General features: G+C 35.1%; 1 protein-coding gene across 1 annotated transcript in view; it reads left to right on the top strand.

Moving 5' to 3' along the window:
• Positions 1–685: 685 nt before the first annotated feature.
• The window catches only part of LOC306871117 (retinoic acid receptor RXR-alpha-B-like), a gene marked incomplete at its 3' end in the record, with an annotated part of 47,791 nt that continues 27,397 nt past the window's right edge, over positions 686–21,079 (top strand). Inside the window, exons 1-2 of the mRNA XM_079418821.1 lie at positions 686–892; positions 17,159–17,290. Coding sequence (XP_079274947.1) covers positions 865–892; positions 17,159–17,290 — 160 coding nt within the window. The 5' untranslated portion in view covers positions 686–864. The remainder of the gene's footprint in view (positions 893–17,158; positions 17,291–21,079) is intronic.

The raw sequence follows: 21,079 nt of genomic DNA, 5'->3' as shown, positions 1-21,079 counted from the left end.
TTTTAATCTCTCTCCAAAGATAAACTAAATAATAGTTGTCGAAAATGACATAATCTAGGACTTTTATCCACCTTATTTTGCAATGCAGAAGTAAGATATTTCTCTGTGAATGTGCAAGACTTTCAATTCATTAGCCATTAAAAAAACTAAGAACAGCAAAGTTCAGTAAATGGTAAAACTATTTTCACTAAAAAACAGTTTGTTTATGAATACGATAATAAATAAAAAGCATTTGAATAAGAAATAGCCTACCAGTTTGCATTGTCAAGCATCAAAACGGACTGTTTTTGTACAGCTAAAATATCTGGAATTAAATGACACCGGAAGCTTTGCACATGCAAATTACAAATAACAGTGCCCACTGTTATATATTAAAAATAAGGTGTGCCATACACAGTGCATCCCTCACAGCCTCGTTTTCATTCCGTTGAATATGACGTCTAAACGAATAAGGGCTATTGTCATACAAGCGGGCCTATAAAAATCGCTAAATACATATTTTAATGGAATTATCTTATAGTCTGAAAGGGGTGTTTGTAAGAGAACCAGTACCACATTGAAAAAAGTAGAAGTGGCTTGTCGCTGCAAAAGTGCTGGTGGTCAGAGTCCCCCTCGGTAGGGTCCCTATGGGGAGGCAGTGCTTGATCGCTGAAGGAATACTGGGAGTGAGTGAGCGAGCGCTCTCGCGGAGTTGCAAACTGGATGGAGCCGATTGAAGTAGGCTAGATACTTTAGTTCTAAAAAGTGGATTTTGACAGTGGATCTCTGGCTTCAGTCTGGCGACGTTTCCTACTGGATCTTATAGAGTCCCCACTGGGGAAAATAAATCATTATCTGCAAGAAACATAGCTGGCATGCGCTAATATGGAAACCAAACCATTCTTGTCTCTAGGTGAGTTGGACTCTAGGGAAATGTGGTTTCTATTATGTTAACTATAATGTCATGCAGAGGTACAGACATCAACCAGTTTCTGCTCAGAAGTGCTGAAGGAAACGAAACTCTGCATGTTTACTTTCATATGTGTATGAGTGCCTTAAACATGTTTTCCTCAAAATAATAGCATTTCTTCATGTTTCGTGGACAGGTAATGGGAATGAAATAGAAGTAATAAGCAAGCGAGCTAATAGAGTTAATAAAATGATGATGAGCGAGATATATGAGCGAGAATAATGATGATGAGCGAGAATAATGAGTCATTATTATTGTAAGTTCGATGTATGATATCTTCAATACTAATCAGATAATATTAGGGCAATTAAGGTGTGTGACTAATAATACATGAAGTGCAGACTCGATGACTTCAGTCAAACAGTTAATGTTAACAGTTGATTGAAGCGCGATTCTTCAGTTGTGCGCTGTCACATTTATCACTCTTAAAGCTTATGGCAAGTCGTTTTAACAGTTATTTCTGTAAATAACGACCTTTTTTCTACGTCTGTAGTACCTTATGCATTCAGTTATTTATTTGCTTGTAGTCACTATATTAACAGTGACAGCTAGTAACTATTCCATTGGAATTGCAGTAGAATGTTTGTCATTTAATTAAATGGGAATCTGGGGTTCAAATTGAAACTATTCATTTTAGACTAGTGTGTATTCCAGTTGTTATTGGTTGACCTAGCTATTGCAGTTTTACTAGTAATTTATCTGGTGCTAGGAAGCTACTTCTAACTATTGAAATTATTATTATTGTATTTTTCCATTCCAGTTTTCTTAGTACTAATTTAAAAGACACGTCTACCTATTTATTAACGGTACTTTGTATTGTTGTTGTTACTGGTAATATTTGAATCTTGTTACTTTGCACTACTGGAGTAGTGACTGGTAACAAAGGACTAGCAAAGGAAAAAGTACTGTTGACTTGAATCAAGTTAGATGCCATATTGAGTTTAACAGGAAAGAAAACTAGCCTGTGAGGGATAAACTTAGAGTCTTTACAATGGCAAGATGTATCATCATTAAAATTCCTGGCAAACACTTTATTTACATGTATTTACTATATAGTAAGGGTTACTATAATAACATTAAATGATGCATAATTACAAGCAACTAACCTTAAAACAAACCCTAACCTTAATTCTATAGTACGTACAGGTTGTTAATTAATATTACTCAGTACTTATTTGTGTATTTGCACTAGTAGTAATATAAGGATTAAGCATTAGTAATATGAAAGTAGTCCATTTAAAGAATTAAATGTTAATATGGCTTGCCATAAAAGTTCAACAAATCAATGCCAGCACACTTCAGTAGTTATCTCAACCACTTCAAAGGCTGGTACACCAAGCTCTGAGTCCAGATGAGAATTGAAAATTTAACTAGATCTTTCAGATTTATCAAGGTCTTTCTTTTCTTTGGTTTGCTTGGCAATTATGTGCTGCCTCATGATAGAGTGCATTAGTAGTCAGTTCTTACCTGAGCTTCTCCTTCACCACATCAGCCTCTTTTAACTCTCTGTCTCTCAAATTAGATGACGTGTGCATGATTGGAAAATCTTAGTTTGACTGTAGCCATTGAGATTTAGAAAGTAATAACTCATGACATATGTGATGGTACAGAGCTTGTTGTGTAAACTTGCACTGAAATTGTATTGCAACAATATTCATTTTCCAAGCCACCTATTTATACATTCCTTCAGCATGTTGGAGTCCCACTGTAAACAGTGGGTTTTTAGGCTTAATGTGCACAACTTTACTGGCATTTTAAAAGTTTGCTCTCTATAGGTCTCTGGGGGCCACAACCTTTCCCTGGAGCGTCCCAAGTCCATGAGCGTTATTAAGAAATAGAGGGTCCCATTGTAAGAGGGCCCGTCTGTGATAGTTAGGGGGGTGTATACGGGATGCCGGACCACCCCAATAAAAGAGAACCAGTTTGGTTTATGGCAGAGCAGTTTTGTGTTTCTGAAGAGGTGATTGGTCCTTTGTGAATGTCTGCAGCTGTCAGTTTTATAAGAGCGGCTTTAAAGGGAAAGTTAATTACTTAAAGTGACAGCGTCTCTCAGACACCCTCCAGCCACTGTCTGTGTCCAAATCAAAAGCAGTGTGGGCTGTTTCTAGACAGAATTACACAGAAGGCCAAACTGCACTTGAGAAAGTTTGTCTGAAGTGTCAGGTGATACACACACTTTGGAGGGGGAGCGTGTGTTTAGATCTCCTGTTTCACTGTTGTACAAACTGTTGCAATTTAAGCATCAGCTCTTAAAGCCTTTTGAAAGTGATGAGTGATGGCAGAGAGGGGGTATATTTGATCGGCTGCCCTGTTAATCATTGGCTCTATGAAGTGGATGCATGACTCCTTGATAAAGGCATCTCTGCACCTTGTACTGTGGACCTTGTTTGGTTGCATACATTTAGAGTAAGTTTACAGTATAACAGTGGGCACCAAAAGTCACACTGAAAATCTGGATTTTTTTTTTTTCAGTTTTAACCTAGAAATAAAAAGAGTTTAGGATTTTGAAACATTAAAAATGAAGAAACATTATGAAGTTGACTACATACTAATAAATAAATAAATGAATAAAAAAGAAAGTTAATAGTGACTTTTTATCTCACAATTTCAGAGTTTATGACTCATAATTCAGATTTTTTTTTTTAGAAAAAGAATTTGCCTGAGTTTGTATCTCACAGTTCTGTTTCCAACACAGAATAAAAAATTAAAAAGGTAAATGCAACTTTATATTTCTCAATTTTCTAGCAATCATGATGAGTTTATATTTCACAATTCAGACCCTTCTCTTCAGAATTGCAAGTTTATATCTTTCAATTCTGAGTTTATATCTTGCAATTCTGTAAACAACTGCAACAACAAAAACCCTCAGAATTGTAAGAAAAAAATCTGAATGGAAAGACGTTTTTGTGGCATTGAATATGTGAGTCCTTGTGGAGTTCAGTCTGAGTGCTTCTTTAATTAAAGCAAAAGAAGGACAAACCGTGATGCTAAAACAGTGATGAACGGTTTTCCTTTTATGAGTTCAGCTTTTCATTTTGAATGATTCATAAAATAAAAACATAAAAGTGTTGTCACTAGGGGACTCAATACATTTGGACTCCACTGTATATGTTTGTGTGTGTGTGTGTGTGTGTGTGTGTGTGGTTTACTGGTTTAACTAATTAACCAAATGTCCTCACTTATCTATATTATGAAATACTTTAACAGCCCACTAGTGAGGACATTTGACTGGTCCTCACTAGTTAAAGAGGCTTATAAATCAACCAAAAGATATTTTGATGTAAATCCAGTGTTCTACACATGTCTCTGTGGTGAGTAAGTTTAGGGGTTGGGTTAGCTGATAGAAAATATCACTATACAAAGTCTATACAATGTCCTTACTAAGAAGTGAAACAAACATGTGTGTGTGTTTGTGTGAGTGTGTATTTGATTTGTAAAAGATTTATGAAGGTAGATTATGTCATCAGCATCAAACCTCAGTCAAATTGAAAATAGCAGGCATTAAAAACGTCTTTTAGAGAGTGTTTTAGGCCAGTAAAGTTCATTTTTCTCTGGTGCGGCGTTAATGGGATTACACTTGACCTTATGCATGGCAATTCAGTTTAAGTTAATGGATTTGGAGAATCTAAAGAATGTACAATACCTCTTCCATCCCCACTTACCATCTTTATGGCAGCATAAGTACCATGTCATTTAGAGTGTGAAGGATGTGTGTGTGTGTGCATGTTTATGTGGTTTATGAGGACACAAATTTGTATAATGACATGGGTATGACAGAGGTATTACAATATGAAGGTGGTTTATGAGGACATTGCCTATGTCCCCGTAATTCAAAAGGCTTAAAAAACATACTAAATGGTGTTTTTTTTGAAAATCTAAAAATGCACAAAGTCTCCTGTGAGGGCTAAGTTTAGGTGTAGGGTTGGTGTAGGGCAATAGCACACACAGTTTGTTCAGTATAAAAACCATTACGCCTATGGAGAGTCCCCATAAACCACAAAAACCAACATGTGTGTGTGTGTGTGTGTGTATGTGTAGACTCGTCAGAATTAAATGCTGCACATTGTCTAGAGGCAGGTCACCGCCAGTGTAATTATCTAATATGTATAAGTCTGTGTCTATCTTTGTTTTTGCATGCTGCAACAGACAAGTTAATGAGAGGTCCAGCTGTCTAATTACCAGGTGCAAACTTTTGAGGTCAACTTCTTCAGTGCACATGACACTGATATTTACAAACTGATCTCTGTCTGTGGCTGAGCTGAGTATAGTGTAAGGCCTGTTTTAGGCTGCACACACAAGCAGTATGTAAGCAAAGCAGCAGTAACATACCAAGCTTTCATGCTGTCCCCAAAAAAGTGACATGTATTCACATTCAGTCTGTTTTTTGCTTTATACAATGCCAATGTTAATAGCAATACTTTTATTCAGCAAGGACACATTACACTTAAAGAGATATTATAAAAGACATGGTTACAAAATATTTCTACTTCAAATGAATGCTGCTCTTTTGAACTTTCTGTTCATCAAAGAATTTAGAAAAAAATATATCACAGATTCCTTACAAATGACTGTTGTCAACACTGATGTTTTAGAATGATTTCTGAAGGATCCTGTGACACTTAAGACTGAACATTTAAAATATAGGAGTTAACATTTGAAGTGGATCAAAACCTTTCATCAAAGTTGTCCTAAACCCTAAAACCCAAATGCACAACTTTGAATAGCTTTTTTGATCCATTTCAAATATTGACTACATGTATATAATAGTTATTTTAACTATAAAAATAGTAAATAGTTAAAAATAGTTATTTTAAGTAGTAATTATATTTGATAATATTACTGTTTTTATTGTATTCATGAAATAAATGCAGCCTTGGTGAGAAAAAGAGACTTTAAAAACATTAAAATAATGTCTTTGTCATTTTTTCATCAGTAAGCCTATGTTATGTTAAGCTAACCCTTGTGCACATGCTTTAATGCTTTCATCTGGTTTATGTGTTTTGTTGCTGCCAGCACATTCTACAAAGTGCAAGTCAGAACATATCGTAACTTAAACCTCTACTGACTGTAAATACTGTCCATAAAAGCTACTATGTCTGCTTAAGGTATCCTTTCCTCCTTTTTTGCCTTTGACTGCTCTTTTCGTCTCCTCGTCCTGTACACACTCCAGCTCTTTTGAAGGATATGTTACAGGCCGAATGCAGAACAGTCAGTAATTCAGATAAGATCTGATGGAGATATGGATCTTGCATTTCTTCTCCCATGAGAGCAGCAAATTATACACACCAAAAAATTCCATTAAACAGTAACGGGGCCCCCAAACTGCTGTTCATGTGATACTCAAACAGGTGTTATTTGCTGCACTTACACCCTACGGGACAGACGGATCCAATTTGCACCCTGGAGAAGACGGCAATTTGAAAGGAAGTTCAGTTCCTGGCTTGTAGTGCGATTCTGTTTGATTTATCTTTGATAATTAGTTAAATCATTGCTACTTTTGGCAGACTTTATGACCTTTATGATGCAAAAAGGGTGTTTTCTTGAATATACTTTTGCTTTAATTTAAAGGGACAGTTCACCCAAAAATAAAAATGCTGTTATTATTTTCTCACCCTCTTGTTGTTTTCAAACCTCTATGACTTTCTTTCATCTGTGGAACATAAGTTAAGATATTCTGAAGTATGTTTCAGTTATTGGTGACAGAATTTTCCATTTTCGGCGAACTGTCCCTTAAAATTACAGCAAAACTGCTTATCCACAGACTAAAGGTGAACAATGAAGAGCAGATTAGTTATGGAAACTCAGGTGTCACACAAATTATCGTTCCTGCTGGGCATGTTGGGAGTATTTTTATGCTTAGATTGTTATGTCCATGCAAGCGTGAGCTTCTGTCCCCCTCCACACATGAGCTCTGTTGACAGGAGACACACTTGCGCTATGTGTCTTTAGTTCTATTACCATCATAATAATGAGCATCTGCCACCACATGTGTTTGCTAAATCACTTTTTCTGACATTAAAGAATGTTGAAGGCTGTTCAGACCACTTTGAAATCTCAGTACTGACTTGAACATTTTGGTCGCCTTCCCTTCATGTCCATGCAAATACATCTAATATAGACCGTTTTCAAGTTTCCATGTGAGGTTGCCTCTGTAGTTTTCATTTTAAACGTGATATATTTCATAACACAGGCTATAGCTTACATATTAAAGGACCTGCTAGGGGATGTAATGTATATTACATTAAATGGAGACCCGAGCTTTCAAGCTTCAAGAACAGCACACCATAAAAGTGTCATAAAAGTTGTCCAGACGTCTTCATTATATTTAAAGCCATAGCAGTGTAAATTTAGTATATATACTGTACATTTTATTATAGTATGTACTCATATTTTTAATTACCTTTTATTTTACAGTTTTCATTTAAATTATAGTTGAAGTCATTTTATTATATTCTTTTATAATTTTCATTTATTAGTTATTTTTGTTCAGCTTTTGTGTTTAGCTTTTATTTTTATTTCACTTTTAGTACTACAATGGAAACGTATGGTTTTTTAATGTTTTCAAACGTATATTGAGATTTTGAATAGTTGCTGTTTCAGTTTTAGTTTAGCTTATTTCCAGTGAGCCATAGATAACTTTATGTGATAACCAGACGTCACTAAAAATATTGTCATCTTCTCTAGCTCTGTATGGTGTGAGAGAAGGCGGTTATGTCTGATTCATGAATTATCATTTTTTTGAAGTGGTATCGTTTGATTCGGACTGAATGATTCATTTAGTAAAATATATGTACTGTTTTTACACCAAAGTACTGTTTTTTAAACAAACAGTGGTTTAAAATACTTGTTACATTTACATGGGTAGCATAGTGCTAAAATAAATAAATGTAATACCTTTTTGATGAAATTTCTCCTCCTAAAGCTGAACTTTACATTAATGCTCACCTATAAAGGACATATTTTCATTATAAATGAAAAATATTAGACAAATCTGTAACTTTACCAAAGTGAGGACAATATTTGTTTTTATTCTCCTTTTTATATTTCCAGGAGCAAAATTCTTTCCTAAGTTTTCATTAAACTTTGCACTGTCAGAGAACATAAAAGCCTGTCATTACAACAGCACTGAACAGCGGTACTATTTCTCTCCACGTCTGTGCTGCACTGGTAATTGCACCAAATGCTGATTGTGTAAATGTGCCAACACCATTTTGTACTTAATAACATAATTGAGTAATGACTCATGCGGCTAGATTGGTCCAATGGCTGTTGCATAACCATTTAAAAATATGTGTTTTCACTTCATAGGGTTTTTTCAATAAACACTTAAAAAATTACATACAAAAATGCTGGACCTTTTTTAAATCAGTCTTGCTATTTTTTATGTACTTAATATGAGTTTTTAAATTGAAATGGAATGACACTTGCACTGTATTTTCAACAGTGGTGGCTGTAGGTGTCACTTCACTTTAAAATGATGTGCGGCTTTGACATATGACACCTTCTCATGTACATGTAAAGTTCATGTTGGTTTGTATGTACTATGTGTTCGCCCCAAGACACTCTTTCTCTGGAAGAGAACTGGAGGTGCATAACTGACCGGATCTCATTCCAGCTCTAATACCACGAGGCCTTGAGAACACCCCAAATTCGCATTCAATCCAAACACTTTCTGGTTTGCCTAATTAATTAGCCTGCCCAAGTAAACTCATTAAAACAGATCCTGAAGGGCACTGTGATCTGTCCATCTTTTCTCCAGTAGGTCATTAAAGACACGTTTACATTATGCATTCAGTACAATCTGTTTTTAGAGTGTGATTAGGATGTGTGATTTCCAACATGTCTGTTACTTCTCGCCAAGTCCCTACAGCATTGCGTCTTTCAGATAAAATCATGTCATCGCGTTTTGATTTCATTTGAGATGATTGTGTTCACAGAATGAGAGATGCTTTGTCCTTTTCGTCCTTGCTTTAGAACACAACTTATGTGTGGTTGGAGTGTGTATTTTGTGTATGACATCACTGTAGATTGGATATAGGTTTTTGTTTTTCCTTGGGCGTGAAAGATAAGACTGAATTGTGCTATACATTTCTTTCGGCTCCTTCATGCTTGTGCGTTTCCTTCCAGACTGATTTAGATATCTCTGGGGTGAAGTTGCACTAGAGTTGCACTTTAAAGAATGTTTAGGAACGAATGAACCTTTCACCTTTTGCCCTCTTCCGGTCAGATGATTTTCCAAGCCATCAGACCCGTCTGATTTAATTGTTTTGTAACGTGATACAGTATCATGACATAATGTTTATGGACTGATATTATATTCCATCATTGTTTTCGCTGCATTTTTCCTGTCAGAGCTTTTCCAAGTGATGCAACCGATGGCATGTTTTGCAGGACAGGACATGAAGCGTTCGCTGTCTTCTTTTTACACTTTTTTCACTCGCCGTTGTTTTCTCTCAGAGTTGTTTACATTGGTGAGTGTGTGATTTGGTACAGCAGGAAGTCATAAGAGAACAATGAGGAGGCGAGGAACAGGATGTCAGAGCGATGCGTCTGTGTGTATGTGTGTGCCTGCTGGCTCTAATCGGCTCCTGAGATGAGAACATGCATAAACGCACGCTAATTAATGCATAACAGTTGTCTGCTTTCATGTCAAATAGCCATTTTCTATAGAATAAATAGGGCTCTAGAGTGTGCGTGTTTATGAAGGAGTGTATTACAAGAGATTAGAGGTAATTGTAACTGAGACTAAATTGTGATTAAAAGGAAGTAGCGACAGATTTTCTTTTGTATTGTACAAGTGTAAAGGAATGTTGAAAAATAAATAAATGTAGTAAAGGGACTTGGTTCTTTGCATCAGTTGTTTATTGGATTTTCATATGTCGGCATCGTACTCAAAAATGGCTTGCAGCCAAACATCTGAAAACGCTTAAATCATATGGAAAGGTCATGGAATCTTGCTCAGATGATACTGAGAGACCAGACTTAATATTACTCTTACGCTATTCTTCTGGTATCATCATTTTAGTTGAAAAATATCCCACCTAGGTCGGGATATATGTGCATCAAGGTTGCACTCAAAATTTTCATTCCATGTAGGGTCGAAAACGCCACTGTCAACATTTTTTGTCACATGGCAGCAAATCCAAGTAATTATTCGGTAATCTTTGCAGATTGTGCGAAGTAGCATTAGTCTATAGCAACACTGTGAAAATAATTAGCAACCATAGATGTATGGGTACAATATGAGTCATGAGTAAACATGAGTCATTGGTTTCAAATACCTCTGTTTTCACAGTCCACACTACAATGCAAAAACAGCGTTTTCAAATGGATCCACTTGGTAGAGCATCTTCAAAAGCCACTCAGTGTGGACAAAAGAGAAAATGTAGAGAATGTTTTTTTTTCATATTTATCTGGATTGTTTGTTGACGTAGTTATGACATTTTGATGAATACATTTTTGTAAAAACTGAATTATATACACAGATGAATCAGTAAGATCTATAACATGCATTTAAAAAAAATAGACAGTGAGAATTTTCATATCATGCCAAAAAGTCTGCTAGGCTTTGAAAGAGCAATCTCTGAGAATTTAAATTTCATTTGAAGGTTTAGAGAGAGATTGAGTTGAGCAGCTTCTCCACCACTCTAACTTTCCTTCATTCTCCCTGTCAGATCTGCTCTGATGATCTATATAAAATACACCTCTGTTTCTTGTAAATAATAATTATAACATCTTCTAAGGAACTCATCTGATTATTTCCAATCTGTGGTTTCCAAAACCTTAAGTGCTTCTCTCTTTCAATCCTCTGGATGCTTCCAGTATTCCAAATTGCCCTAAATAATTCTTCCCCACTACATAATTAATGTTATGATTGCAAGTGAGCCAAATATTTCCTAAAATTTATTCTTGGTATAGCCAACATACTTTCCAAATGAACTCACAGGCCCTCGTGTGTCTTACACCAGGGATATATGGACCTCATATTTTACAGATGCTAGCGAAGCAGGCAGACTTAAAAAACAGGATGGCACATCCTGTAACCAGCCAATCATATATCTAGAAAAACTTGCGTGTGTGCATTTACACTTGTGCATGCTGGTAATTTTGAGTGTGAGCGGTCAGATGTTCAAGACTGAATTTGTTGTTCTGTATTGATGACGTCAATTGTTAAAAGCCTCTCCACAGTATTTTTCCATATAATTACATTGAAACATTGCTGTTGAGAGGCAGACTGGTGCATCTATGGATAGATTAATGGACAGGACGCTCCGACAGCCATAAACACTCCATGCTGTTCCTTCCATAGGAAATAGAAAAAAATGGGCTGATGAAAATATTGGAGTAGATTTCAATAAGCTGGATGTTTTTTGTCACGTGTCTGAAAACCCTTCTCTCATTCAACTTATTTCACTTTCTCTCCCTATTTTTCCATTTCCTCCTTATTTCCCATAATCCTTCATATGAAATCATTTGACAAGCACATATTGAAGTACTCGTCCCTTATATTAATAGCCAGTGTCCTTAAGATATTTCACAGTCTTCAACTTTGATTTGCTACTGTACATTAAAATCTCTTGCAGGTGATATTTGATTCCATTCTTGTACTCGAGAGCATTTGATAGTACAAAAATCTGTGTAGTGTAACATGATGTCATTAATTAGATAGTTTAACCAATAATTCTTCAAAATATCTAAGCTTGAGTTCAACCAAAGAAAGAAACTCATAGGTTTGGAACAAGTGGAGGGTGAGTAAATGACAGAATTTACATTTTTGGGCGAGTTATACTTTTGATATTTTTGTATGTTTTTGCAGAAGATGAAGATCTCATAATTATGATAACTTAAAAGCTCAAGTAGCGGTCTATTTTTTATTAAAGGCTCTGATTTTCACCGTGATCCATCGTAACTGACATACTAATGACATTAGCTCAACCTTCTCCTGAACAAGGCAAATACTATGAAGTTCTAAATTTTGATTTCCTGTGTCAGAGCCATAAAAGCAGCGAAGTAGCTCATAAGAGATGCTTTTAGAAGGGAAGAGCAAGACCGAGAGCTGGAATTGTTTGATGTAAAAGACCTTGAGTGTCATTAATCTATTTGTGTTAAACAGCATATATATATATACATATATACATACACACACAAAAACTATTTGATCCCCTGCTGATTTTTGCCCACTGACAAAGAAACGATCAGTCTATAATTTATATGGTAGGTTTATTTGAACTGTGAGAGACAGAATAACAACAAATATAAAAAAAGAAAAAAAAAAGAAAAACACATTTAAAAAAAGGGCCTTGGAATCATTGATAAGATCCTCCTGTGTAGTTCTGGGCTGATTCCTCACCGTTCTCGTGATCACTGAAACGCCACAAGGTGAGATCTTGCATGAAGCACCAGTCCGAGGGAGATTGACAGTTATTTTGTGTTTCTTCTATTCGTGAATAATCACACCTACTGTTGTCACCTTCTCACCAGGCTGCTTGGTGATGGTCTTGTAGCCCATTCCAGCCTTGTGTAGGTCTACAATCTTATCCCTGACATCCTTGGACATCTCTTTGGTCTTGGCCATGATGGAGAGTTTGGAATCTGATTGATTGATTGCTTCTGTGGACAGGTGTCTTATATACAGGTAACAATCTTAGATTAGAAGCACTCCCTTTAAGAAAGTGCTTCTAATCTCAGGTCCTTACCTGTATAAAAGACACCTGGGAGCCGGAAATCTTGCTGCTTGATAGGGTATTAAATACTTATTTCACTCATTAAAATGCAAATCAAACTTCTTAGAAATGCATTTTTCTGGATTTTTTTGTTGTTATTCTGTCTCTTAAAATAAACCTACCATTAAAATTATAGACTGATCATTTCTTTGTCAGTTTGTCAATAATTTTTTCCCCACTGTGTATATATATATATATAAGTATTGGAACAGTAAAGACAAAATTGCTCTGTTGGCTGTGGAGTCAAGACACTTACAAATATGATTAAAAGATGAATATGAGACAAGACTACAGAATGTCACGTTTTATTATTGGGTGATTCAACACATAGATGTTTTACCAGCTAAGAAGTTCAGCACTTTTAATCTGATGTGAGCATAAGTATTGGATCAGTTTCCTCACAGGTATTTCTAAGTGATCAGCTGTGTCCTGTTGCATTAATTCTTCAGATATTAAAAGCAGGGAATGTGTCGTATCAGTTATATCCATTACTTCTGTATTCTGAATCTTGCATTTGATGATGACACACACAAACCAGGATGAAGATGAGGGAGCTGACTTTGAGAGAAAAGCAAGCAATTTAGATGCTAAAAGAAAAGAGGAAGTCAATTAGAGCTCTAGCAAAAATATATATATAAAATATATAATATATATATATATATATATAATATAAAATATATACACACACACACATATATTAGTGCTGTCAACCAATTAATTGTGATTAATCACATCCAAAATAAAAGTTTTTGTGTATATAATATATGTTTGTGTACTGTGTATATTTATTATGTAGATATAAATACACACACATACAGTATATATTTTGAAAATATACATGTATATACATTTATATGCTTATATTTTATATTATATATAAATTTATTTAATATATAAACATATTTTTCTTAAATGTATACATGCATGTGTTTGTATTTATATATACATAATAAATATATACAGTACACACATATATTATGTAAACAAAAACTTATTTTGGATGCGATTAATCAGAATTAATTGTTTGACAGCACTAATATATATATATATACACACAGATAGATAGATAGATAGATAGATAGATAGATAGATAGATAGATAGATAGATAGATAGATAGATAGATAGATAGATAGATAGATAGATAGATAGATAGATAGATAGATAGATAGATAGATAGATAGAACATAATATCATTGCTAAGAAGTTGGCACATGTGTTTCGTAGATTTTATTGTGTCATTGATCCATTTTCCCACAGCTCTGCTTTTCCTGTCTGTGTCTCGTAAAGATTGTGTCTGTTTATGTGTGCAGCTATAAGGAGGATGGTTGGAATTCTGCAGCTATTTTAAAAGCTTTTCTTAGTTTAGACTGCTTCTCTCTCCATCCATCGAAACATCTCTGTGTCTCTTCCTGGCAGCATCTCATGAAAGGTTATGGATCAGACCTTTTGTTCCAGCATACTATCTTGACTATTTCAACCGCATTGCCAAAGAAGTTATTCTCATTCCCATTTACTAACAGGATATGACACAGCACAACCTAAAAACAGCGTTAGTGTCTTTTAAAAAATATTCTGGTTGCCTTATTGTGAATTATAGCACATATGTGGCAGATCTTCATTACTCTGACAGTCAAATCCAACCATTGATATTTAGCACAAGTATCTTAGTATCCAGAACTCATTGCAAATGCTGTCATCAAATCACACATTCTAATCAATCACAAAGAAGATAAGAAGGTGTTAAACTGAAACCCCTCGTCATCTATGCATCTCTAAAGCAGCTTTCAAGGCTACAAAAAGGCAATTGAAGGTTGTCTAATGATCACATGGCTACACTGTAAAAAGTGATAAGTTGTCTTAACTTAATCACTACAAAAAGTGATAAGTTGATTTAACTTAAAAAAATTAAGGAAACCCCTTGCTTTAAAATTTTTAATTTAAGTGAATTGTCAAGTTCTCAGTCCTCTGTCATGTGTGTCATGTGTTCCCGCCTCATGTTTCCATATTTGGTTTGTTTCCTGCCCTCGTCTAATGTGATTTTAAGGCAACAGGTTTCCTAATTTATTTTAAGTTATGTCAACTTATTACTTTTGACAGTGGCAACAACTTCTCCCTGTGCTGTGGTCCATCCCTCAATCCCCTTTCTAAGAAGCTAATCAAGAACCTTTGAAAGTGATTTTTATGACGTTCATGATGAATTGAATTGCAGGTTTGATCTTTGACCTTGAGCTTGATTGTCTTAGAGATGAGATGGAAGCCTTGAAAAAAAGATTCTGCTTTTTGTGGCATGGCGTCTCATCAAGGTCTCGTAAATGAGGGCTTTGAAAGGAGCAAATATCCCGGGTCTCATAAAGAGAGCCTGCATATTTTGCCTTTAGTCCATGTTTGTGTGTGTGTGTGTGTGTGTGTGTGTGTGTGTGTGACTAGGTGTCCTTTGTTGCTCAAGGTCATAGTGAGTCGAGAGTATTGGGTGGTCTGAAAGTTCATATTCAGAGATGGATGAAATGAGGCACTTGCAGTTTTACTAGCAAACAAATAAAACATATTGAGGTCAAGTTATTTCCATATCAATCAGAGATGTGTAGCACGGGCCACACACATTCAGTCACAAACACTCATGGGTCTTTCTCATAAAAATGATTTCCGGTTTTACATGACACTACGCAATTGTTGAAATGTTGAAAAGGTTTATTTAGGACACTCGTTAATTTTAGTTGTTTCAAGTACAAGTATGGAAGCCCAGTTTCACTCCATTGAAGTTCATTCCACCAAAATTTGACACTTCAAATTGCTCATAAAAAGAAAATGGAATCCATATGAATTAAGCGTTTTAACCCAAGTTTTCTGAGGAGACACAATCACTTTATATGATGAACAGATGTCAAACGTGCTTAATTGACACAAGAGACAAACCTCATTGGTAAAAAATAAAGTAATTGTGAACTTTAAAATAAGAAATTAAATTACAGTTGTTAGAAATAAAGTCACAAATTATTTTTTTTCCATGAGGCGAAAATAGGTTTCCAAATAGGTTTTCCAAATAGAAAATAGGTTTCCACTCAAGACACTCCCTCAAGGAAAAAAATAATCCCATGTCAGATCTCTTTATTATACCATTATTTTATCCTAGACAACAAGATTAAATGGAGAGCAAATGGAAAGAAAATTTGCCTTTTAATCTCACATTTGTCTAGTTTCATTAGAGATCTCGATAATGCCATAAACCGTTTACAGATTTGCCAGAATACTTAAGTATACAAATAAAAGTCAATGTGAACTTAAACATTTCTAACCAGTTTCTTCCCAAATTAAAAGGGGTTATATAATACGATTTCACCGTTTTAACTTTTGTTAGTGTGTAATGTAGCTGCGTGAGCATAAACAACATCTGCAAAGTTACGAAGCTCAAAGTTCAATGCAAAGGGAGAAATTGTCTTTTACAGGATTAGCATAGCATCGCCTACAGCGAACGGCTGGTAATGGACTACAACAAAATAATTCCGGTTCTCAATCCTGTTCCTTGCGTTGCCCTGCTCTGCATCTCTCTCTCTCTCTCTCTCTCTCTCATTCAGATCAGCTCAGCTCCAACAATGAACTGTTACATTTATACACTTATTTTCATATAGCTATGACAAGCGTTAAACATGGACACGCATGCGGTTGCTGTACTGTATTTCTGAGGGAGGGGCTTCATAAAGGCAGGAAATTATCACCGCGTTTATCAGAGAAGGGACATAAACTCTTAAAAATAAAGGTGCTTAAAAGGTTCTTCACAGCGATGCCATAGAAGAACCATTTATGTTTCCACAAAGAACCATTCAGTCAAAGGTTCTTTAAAGAACCATCTCTTTCTTACCTTTTTATAATCTGAAGAACCTTCCTTCACCACAAAGAACTTTTTGTGAAACAGAAAGATTCTTCAGATGTTAAAGGTTCTTTATGGAACCATTCAGATAAAAAGGTTCTTCTATGGTATCGTAAATTATGTAAATTATGTGAAAAAGAATGCATTTTTTAACAAACGAAGCATTAACACATGTTAGATTGCACCCCATAAACACAATCAAGCCTAGAAAACAAAACAGTCAACCAGACCTTTTTTTTTCTTAAGAGAAACATCTGAGATGTTAACTGATATCTAAACTGTAAAAATTAATTTTTGATTATGGGAGTTTGTTTTATATAAAAAGTACTATTTCAGTCTTTCTACTTCAAAATTTCACATTTAATTCAATGTGTTATTGCCCATTTATTTGTGAAATGTATTATCAATTTCTGAGTAAAAATAGTTTCAAAGGGAAATTGTATTTTCTTTTGTATTGTCATGTAAGTTAAAGCACTGCATATTGAAGACTCATCTGAGATCCATTCATTACAGTTTTGAGGAAAGTGTAGTATGTCCTTTCAAATATTGGTCTGAAATCCTCACCTGATTGCAGTGGAAGTGAGTGACTCTCACCCACTTCTCTTGTGTCACACACACAGGGCTCCTGAAAAACCCCTGCTCAGTAGCGCCACCGTGTTTGCGGAGCCGGCCGGGCGACGCTGGCAGTTCGCCCAATGGCTGCTCTGGCTTCACGGGTACATACCCGCTACAACAGCGCAGGATATCCACAGGTATAAAACACACATTCACATGCACATCAGAGCACCTGCATTTTTACATAGACACATTCGATCAGTATTTTAATTCAGAGGAAAACCATCTGGTTTCTGTTGAACTGACTTTGCCTTACAGTGCTGGATCATCCATGTGTAACGTCAGCGATTCAATGCTGTAGGGCAAAATCAGTCTTCATTCCAAGTGTAGGATGTCTTGTCCTGTCATTCCCAAACAGAGCTCAAGATACAGTTTCACTCATGAGAAATAGTTTCTGTTTCAAACATGTTACAACAAAGCCTATATAGAAAGCATCTCCCCTGGCCCCTGCGTTAATGGACACGTTTCTCTGGTCTTATTCCTGCATGTGATGTTTCAACATGATGTATTGTCATGCTGTAGGTCTCTTTGTTTTCAGTTGGTTTTCAGCTGTCGTACAGCGAGTTTGTTTTTCCCCAGGTTTGTTGATTCTTCAAAGTCAGTTGTCACTTTCAGAGATAAAATATGAGGTTAATTGGCAACACTTTACAATACAGTCGCATTAGTTAATGTTAACATTAACAATGAGTATTACATTTGTTACAGTATTTATTTATCTTTGTTAACATTAGTTAATAAAAATACAACTTGTCATTGCCATGTCAGCCCAGGTCAATTAAAGGGTTAGTTCACCCAAGAATGAAAATTCTGTCATTAATTACTTACCCTCGTGTCTTCATTGAGAGTATCATGACGCAGGAGGAGAAGAATTGTTGAATAAAGTAATTTTTTTGTTTTCTTTGCACACAAAAATGACAAAATAAAGAACAAAATGATTGTGGTGACACCATTGCTGTCTATACAGTCTCAGAAAGCGCTCGGATCTTAATTTGTGTTCCAAAGATGAACGAAAGTCTTGCGGGTTTGGAATGAGGGTGAGTAATTCTTGACAGAATTGTCATTTTGAGTGAACTATCTGTTCAAATATTCTTAACAGATGCAAGTTTTGAGTTTGTTGATGTAGTAGTATATGTTAAAGTCCTGCAGTCACTAATTTTATCCCTTAAAACTCATCTTTGATCATCAAAATAACATATTTAAATGATTTTCCCAGTGAAAATATTGTTTTCATGCCTTAAAATTGCTTGAATATGACTCTACATCCTTACCTCTTTTTTGATATGTTGAACCATGAACTTGGAAAATTTGGAAATTAGTTCCTGCCTGCAGTCAATCACAGGACTTGGACTACTTCATTTTCACTTGTTATGTTTGAATATTTGTTTGAATCAGAAACTGATTCCAAAGTTGAAGAGGAAAAGCAGGGTTATTTACAATTATACAGGGTTGTCTGAAAGTCAGTGTATTAGCTAATGCATTTTATGTATCACTCTCTACAACGTCAGACACACAACAGTAAGTGATATCATTATGTATATTATACAGTACAGTATATGTTATTATACAGCTAATAATGTGTTGCTAATGTTACACAAACCATGTTAAACACCCGCTTGCCATCTCAGACAGTTGCCTTCAACATCCTTAGGCGGGAACAGTTTGCTAATGATATGAAAAGCCCCAAGCCGTAAGTTGATGGCATTGGTTACGTATTTGTGACTGCAATAGTGTTGGCAGAGGAATTTGCATGTTTTGTTTTTAAGCATATTTAAAACACTGGATATGTTAAAAAAATAACATTAAAAACTTATGACATTAAAAAATTAACATTAACTAAGAGTAATAAACAATTTTTCATTGTTTCATTCGCTAATGATAACAAATGGAATTTTACTGTAAAGTGTTACTGGTTAATATGTAACATATTAAAGAAAGCTAGTCTTCACGGCATGTTTAGGCGGGATTGTGTATCTCAGGCGTTTAACATGAGGACTTATGTAAATATTGTGGTTCAGAATACATGAAATGTGTTGGTTGCATCAAAACGACCATCCCAGAAGTTCACAGCAGCTGTCATTTCCACAGCTGGCATAAATCTAAACAGGTTCCTGTAACTCCTAGCGAGCAGCCGCATTTGAAGTGTGAGAGAATGCTATAATATGGCTCTTTCTCTCTGGTTTGTGCCCGCCATAATTACAGTCTTTTGTTGCAAGTTCAGAGAGAGCCAGCAGAACAAAGAATGGGATGCTGGGAAAAGTAGGCGAAGCTCCAGAAGCAAACATAGCTCAGCTTCTCTCCAGAACCTTTGTGATGTGGTGATGGCCCTAATTCGGAGGCTTCATATTACTAGCTTGCTGTAGAAAATAAGTTTACTGGAAGGTGCAGGGAGAGCTGGGAACGTAGCCGATATGTATTTCAGCTCCATACGGTTCACTTAAAACACACTGACTGAGTCAGAAAGCGCTAGTGAAGAGGCTACACAAAGCCAGCCTTGTGCTGTAGTTGCTCTTTGAGGAAAACAGACTGAGTGTGAGAGGGAGAAAGACAAGAGAGTGGAGGGATGGAAAAGATTATCCATTGGAATGTCTGTGCTGACCTCAAATGGAGCGGACGGGCCCGGCAGCCAATAAGATCGTGCTGCTTAGTGCTTCGGCTAATTTCTTCCTGATGATCGAGGCAGTTGTCTCCATAAAACAGACGGAGGTGCTGCAGCGGGCTGCATGTGCGTAACATCACATGTGTAATGTGTTGGATGATTCAAGTGACATATGCTTGTGAAGGAAAACTAAATATTTTGCTGCATTTGAGATTTGCCAAAAAAAAAAGTTGTAGTCGATGATGAGCTGGGGGGCGGTACTCTCACTGACATGAAAATGACAATAGTTCAACACAGCATTGATCATTTATAATTGAGTGTTTCTTCACTTTTGTACTTGGGAACTTTTAGGAAATGAAGTCTCTTGAAACTTTTCACACTCACACCAGTTTTTTTTCTTTCTTTTTTTGAATTTGTCTACTCATAATAATAGATATAGATCATAAGACAATTCATTTTTGCCTTTTTCTTTTCTAAAAGTCATGGTCACTTCCACCATACTGTTTTTTCCAACATTATATCATGTCTCAAATGATGTATTATGTTTAATTACATTCTGTGATGTAGATGACAGTCGTAGAAATTACATTTTATATAACTTAAAACAAAATCAATAAAATAGCTGGTTTCTTTGTCTTGCTAAGTGTAAATTCATAGCTAGCATTTTATGGATGCTAAATACACACAACTAAATAATAATTTCACAATTTTTGAATAATTTGTCAAAAATTACAGCTTTTTGGAAATGATATGCAACATAAATATTCTTCATATTAACTTTGATCACATATTTTATTAACATTTGGTAAAAGTTTGATTTTAGTTTTTAAACAGTCACAAACACACACATATATAGACTTTAAAAAATAAAATCATATATATACTATATATAGTTATTTAGTTTTTTATCAAGTTTTAATTTTTAGCTTTAATTTATTTAGTTTTATTTATTTTTAGTACTTCAACATGAATAAACAAAGAATAAATGAAATGTTGCCTTTATATTTCAAACTATTTTTTTTTTTTTACTTTAGTTATTGATAATAATAAAATTCTAAATTATAATATGTTTATTTCATTCTCATTGTTGATTGTCATAGTTTAAAATATGTAATAATGTTTTCTATTTAACGTTTGAAAGTGATTGAAAAACAAGAAAACAATAACAATTCATACAAAAATTTGAAAAGTAGTAAAAATAAATTATGATAGAATAATAAAATAAGACAACAAAAATCAGTTTGTTTAAAAAAAAATCATAAAAATATGGCTAGTTGGAAGAAATACATGAATCTACTCAAAAACAGCGGTTTCCATTTAGTGCAGATCT

Source organism: Barbus barbus (genome assembly GCF_936440315.1).
Source record: "Barbus barbus genome assembly, chromosome: 6".
Taxonomy (NCBI): Eukaryota; Metazoa; Chordata; class Actinopteri; order Cypriniformes; family Cyprinidae; genus Barbus; species Barbus barbus.
This window is presented reverse-complemented; position numbering and strand designations above follow the sequence as displayed.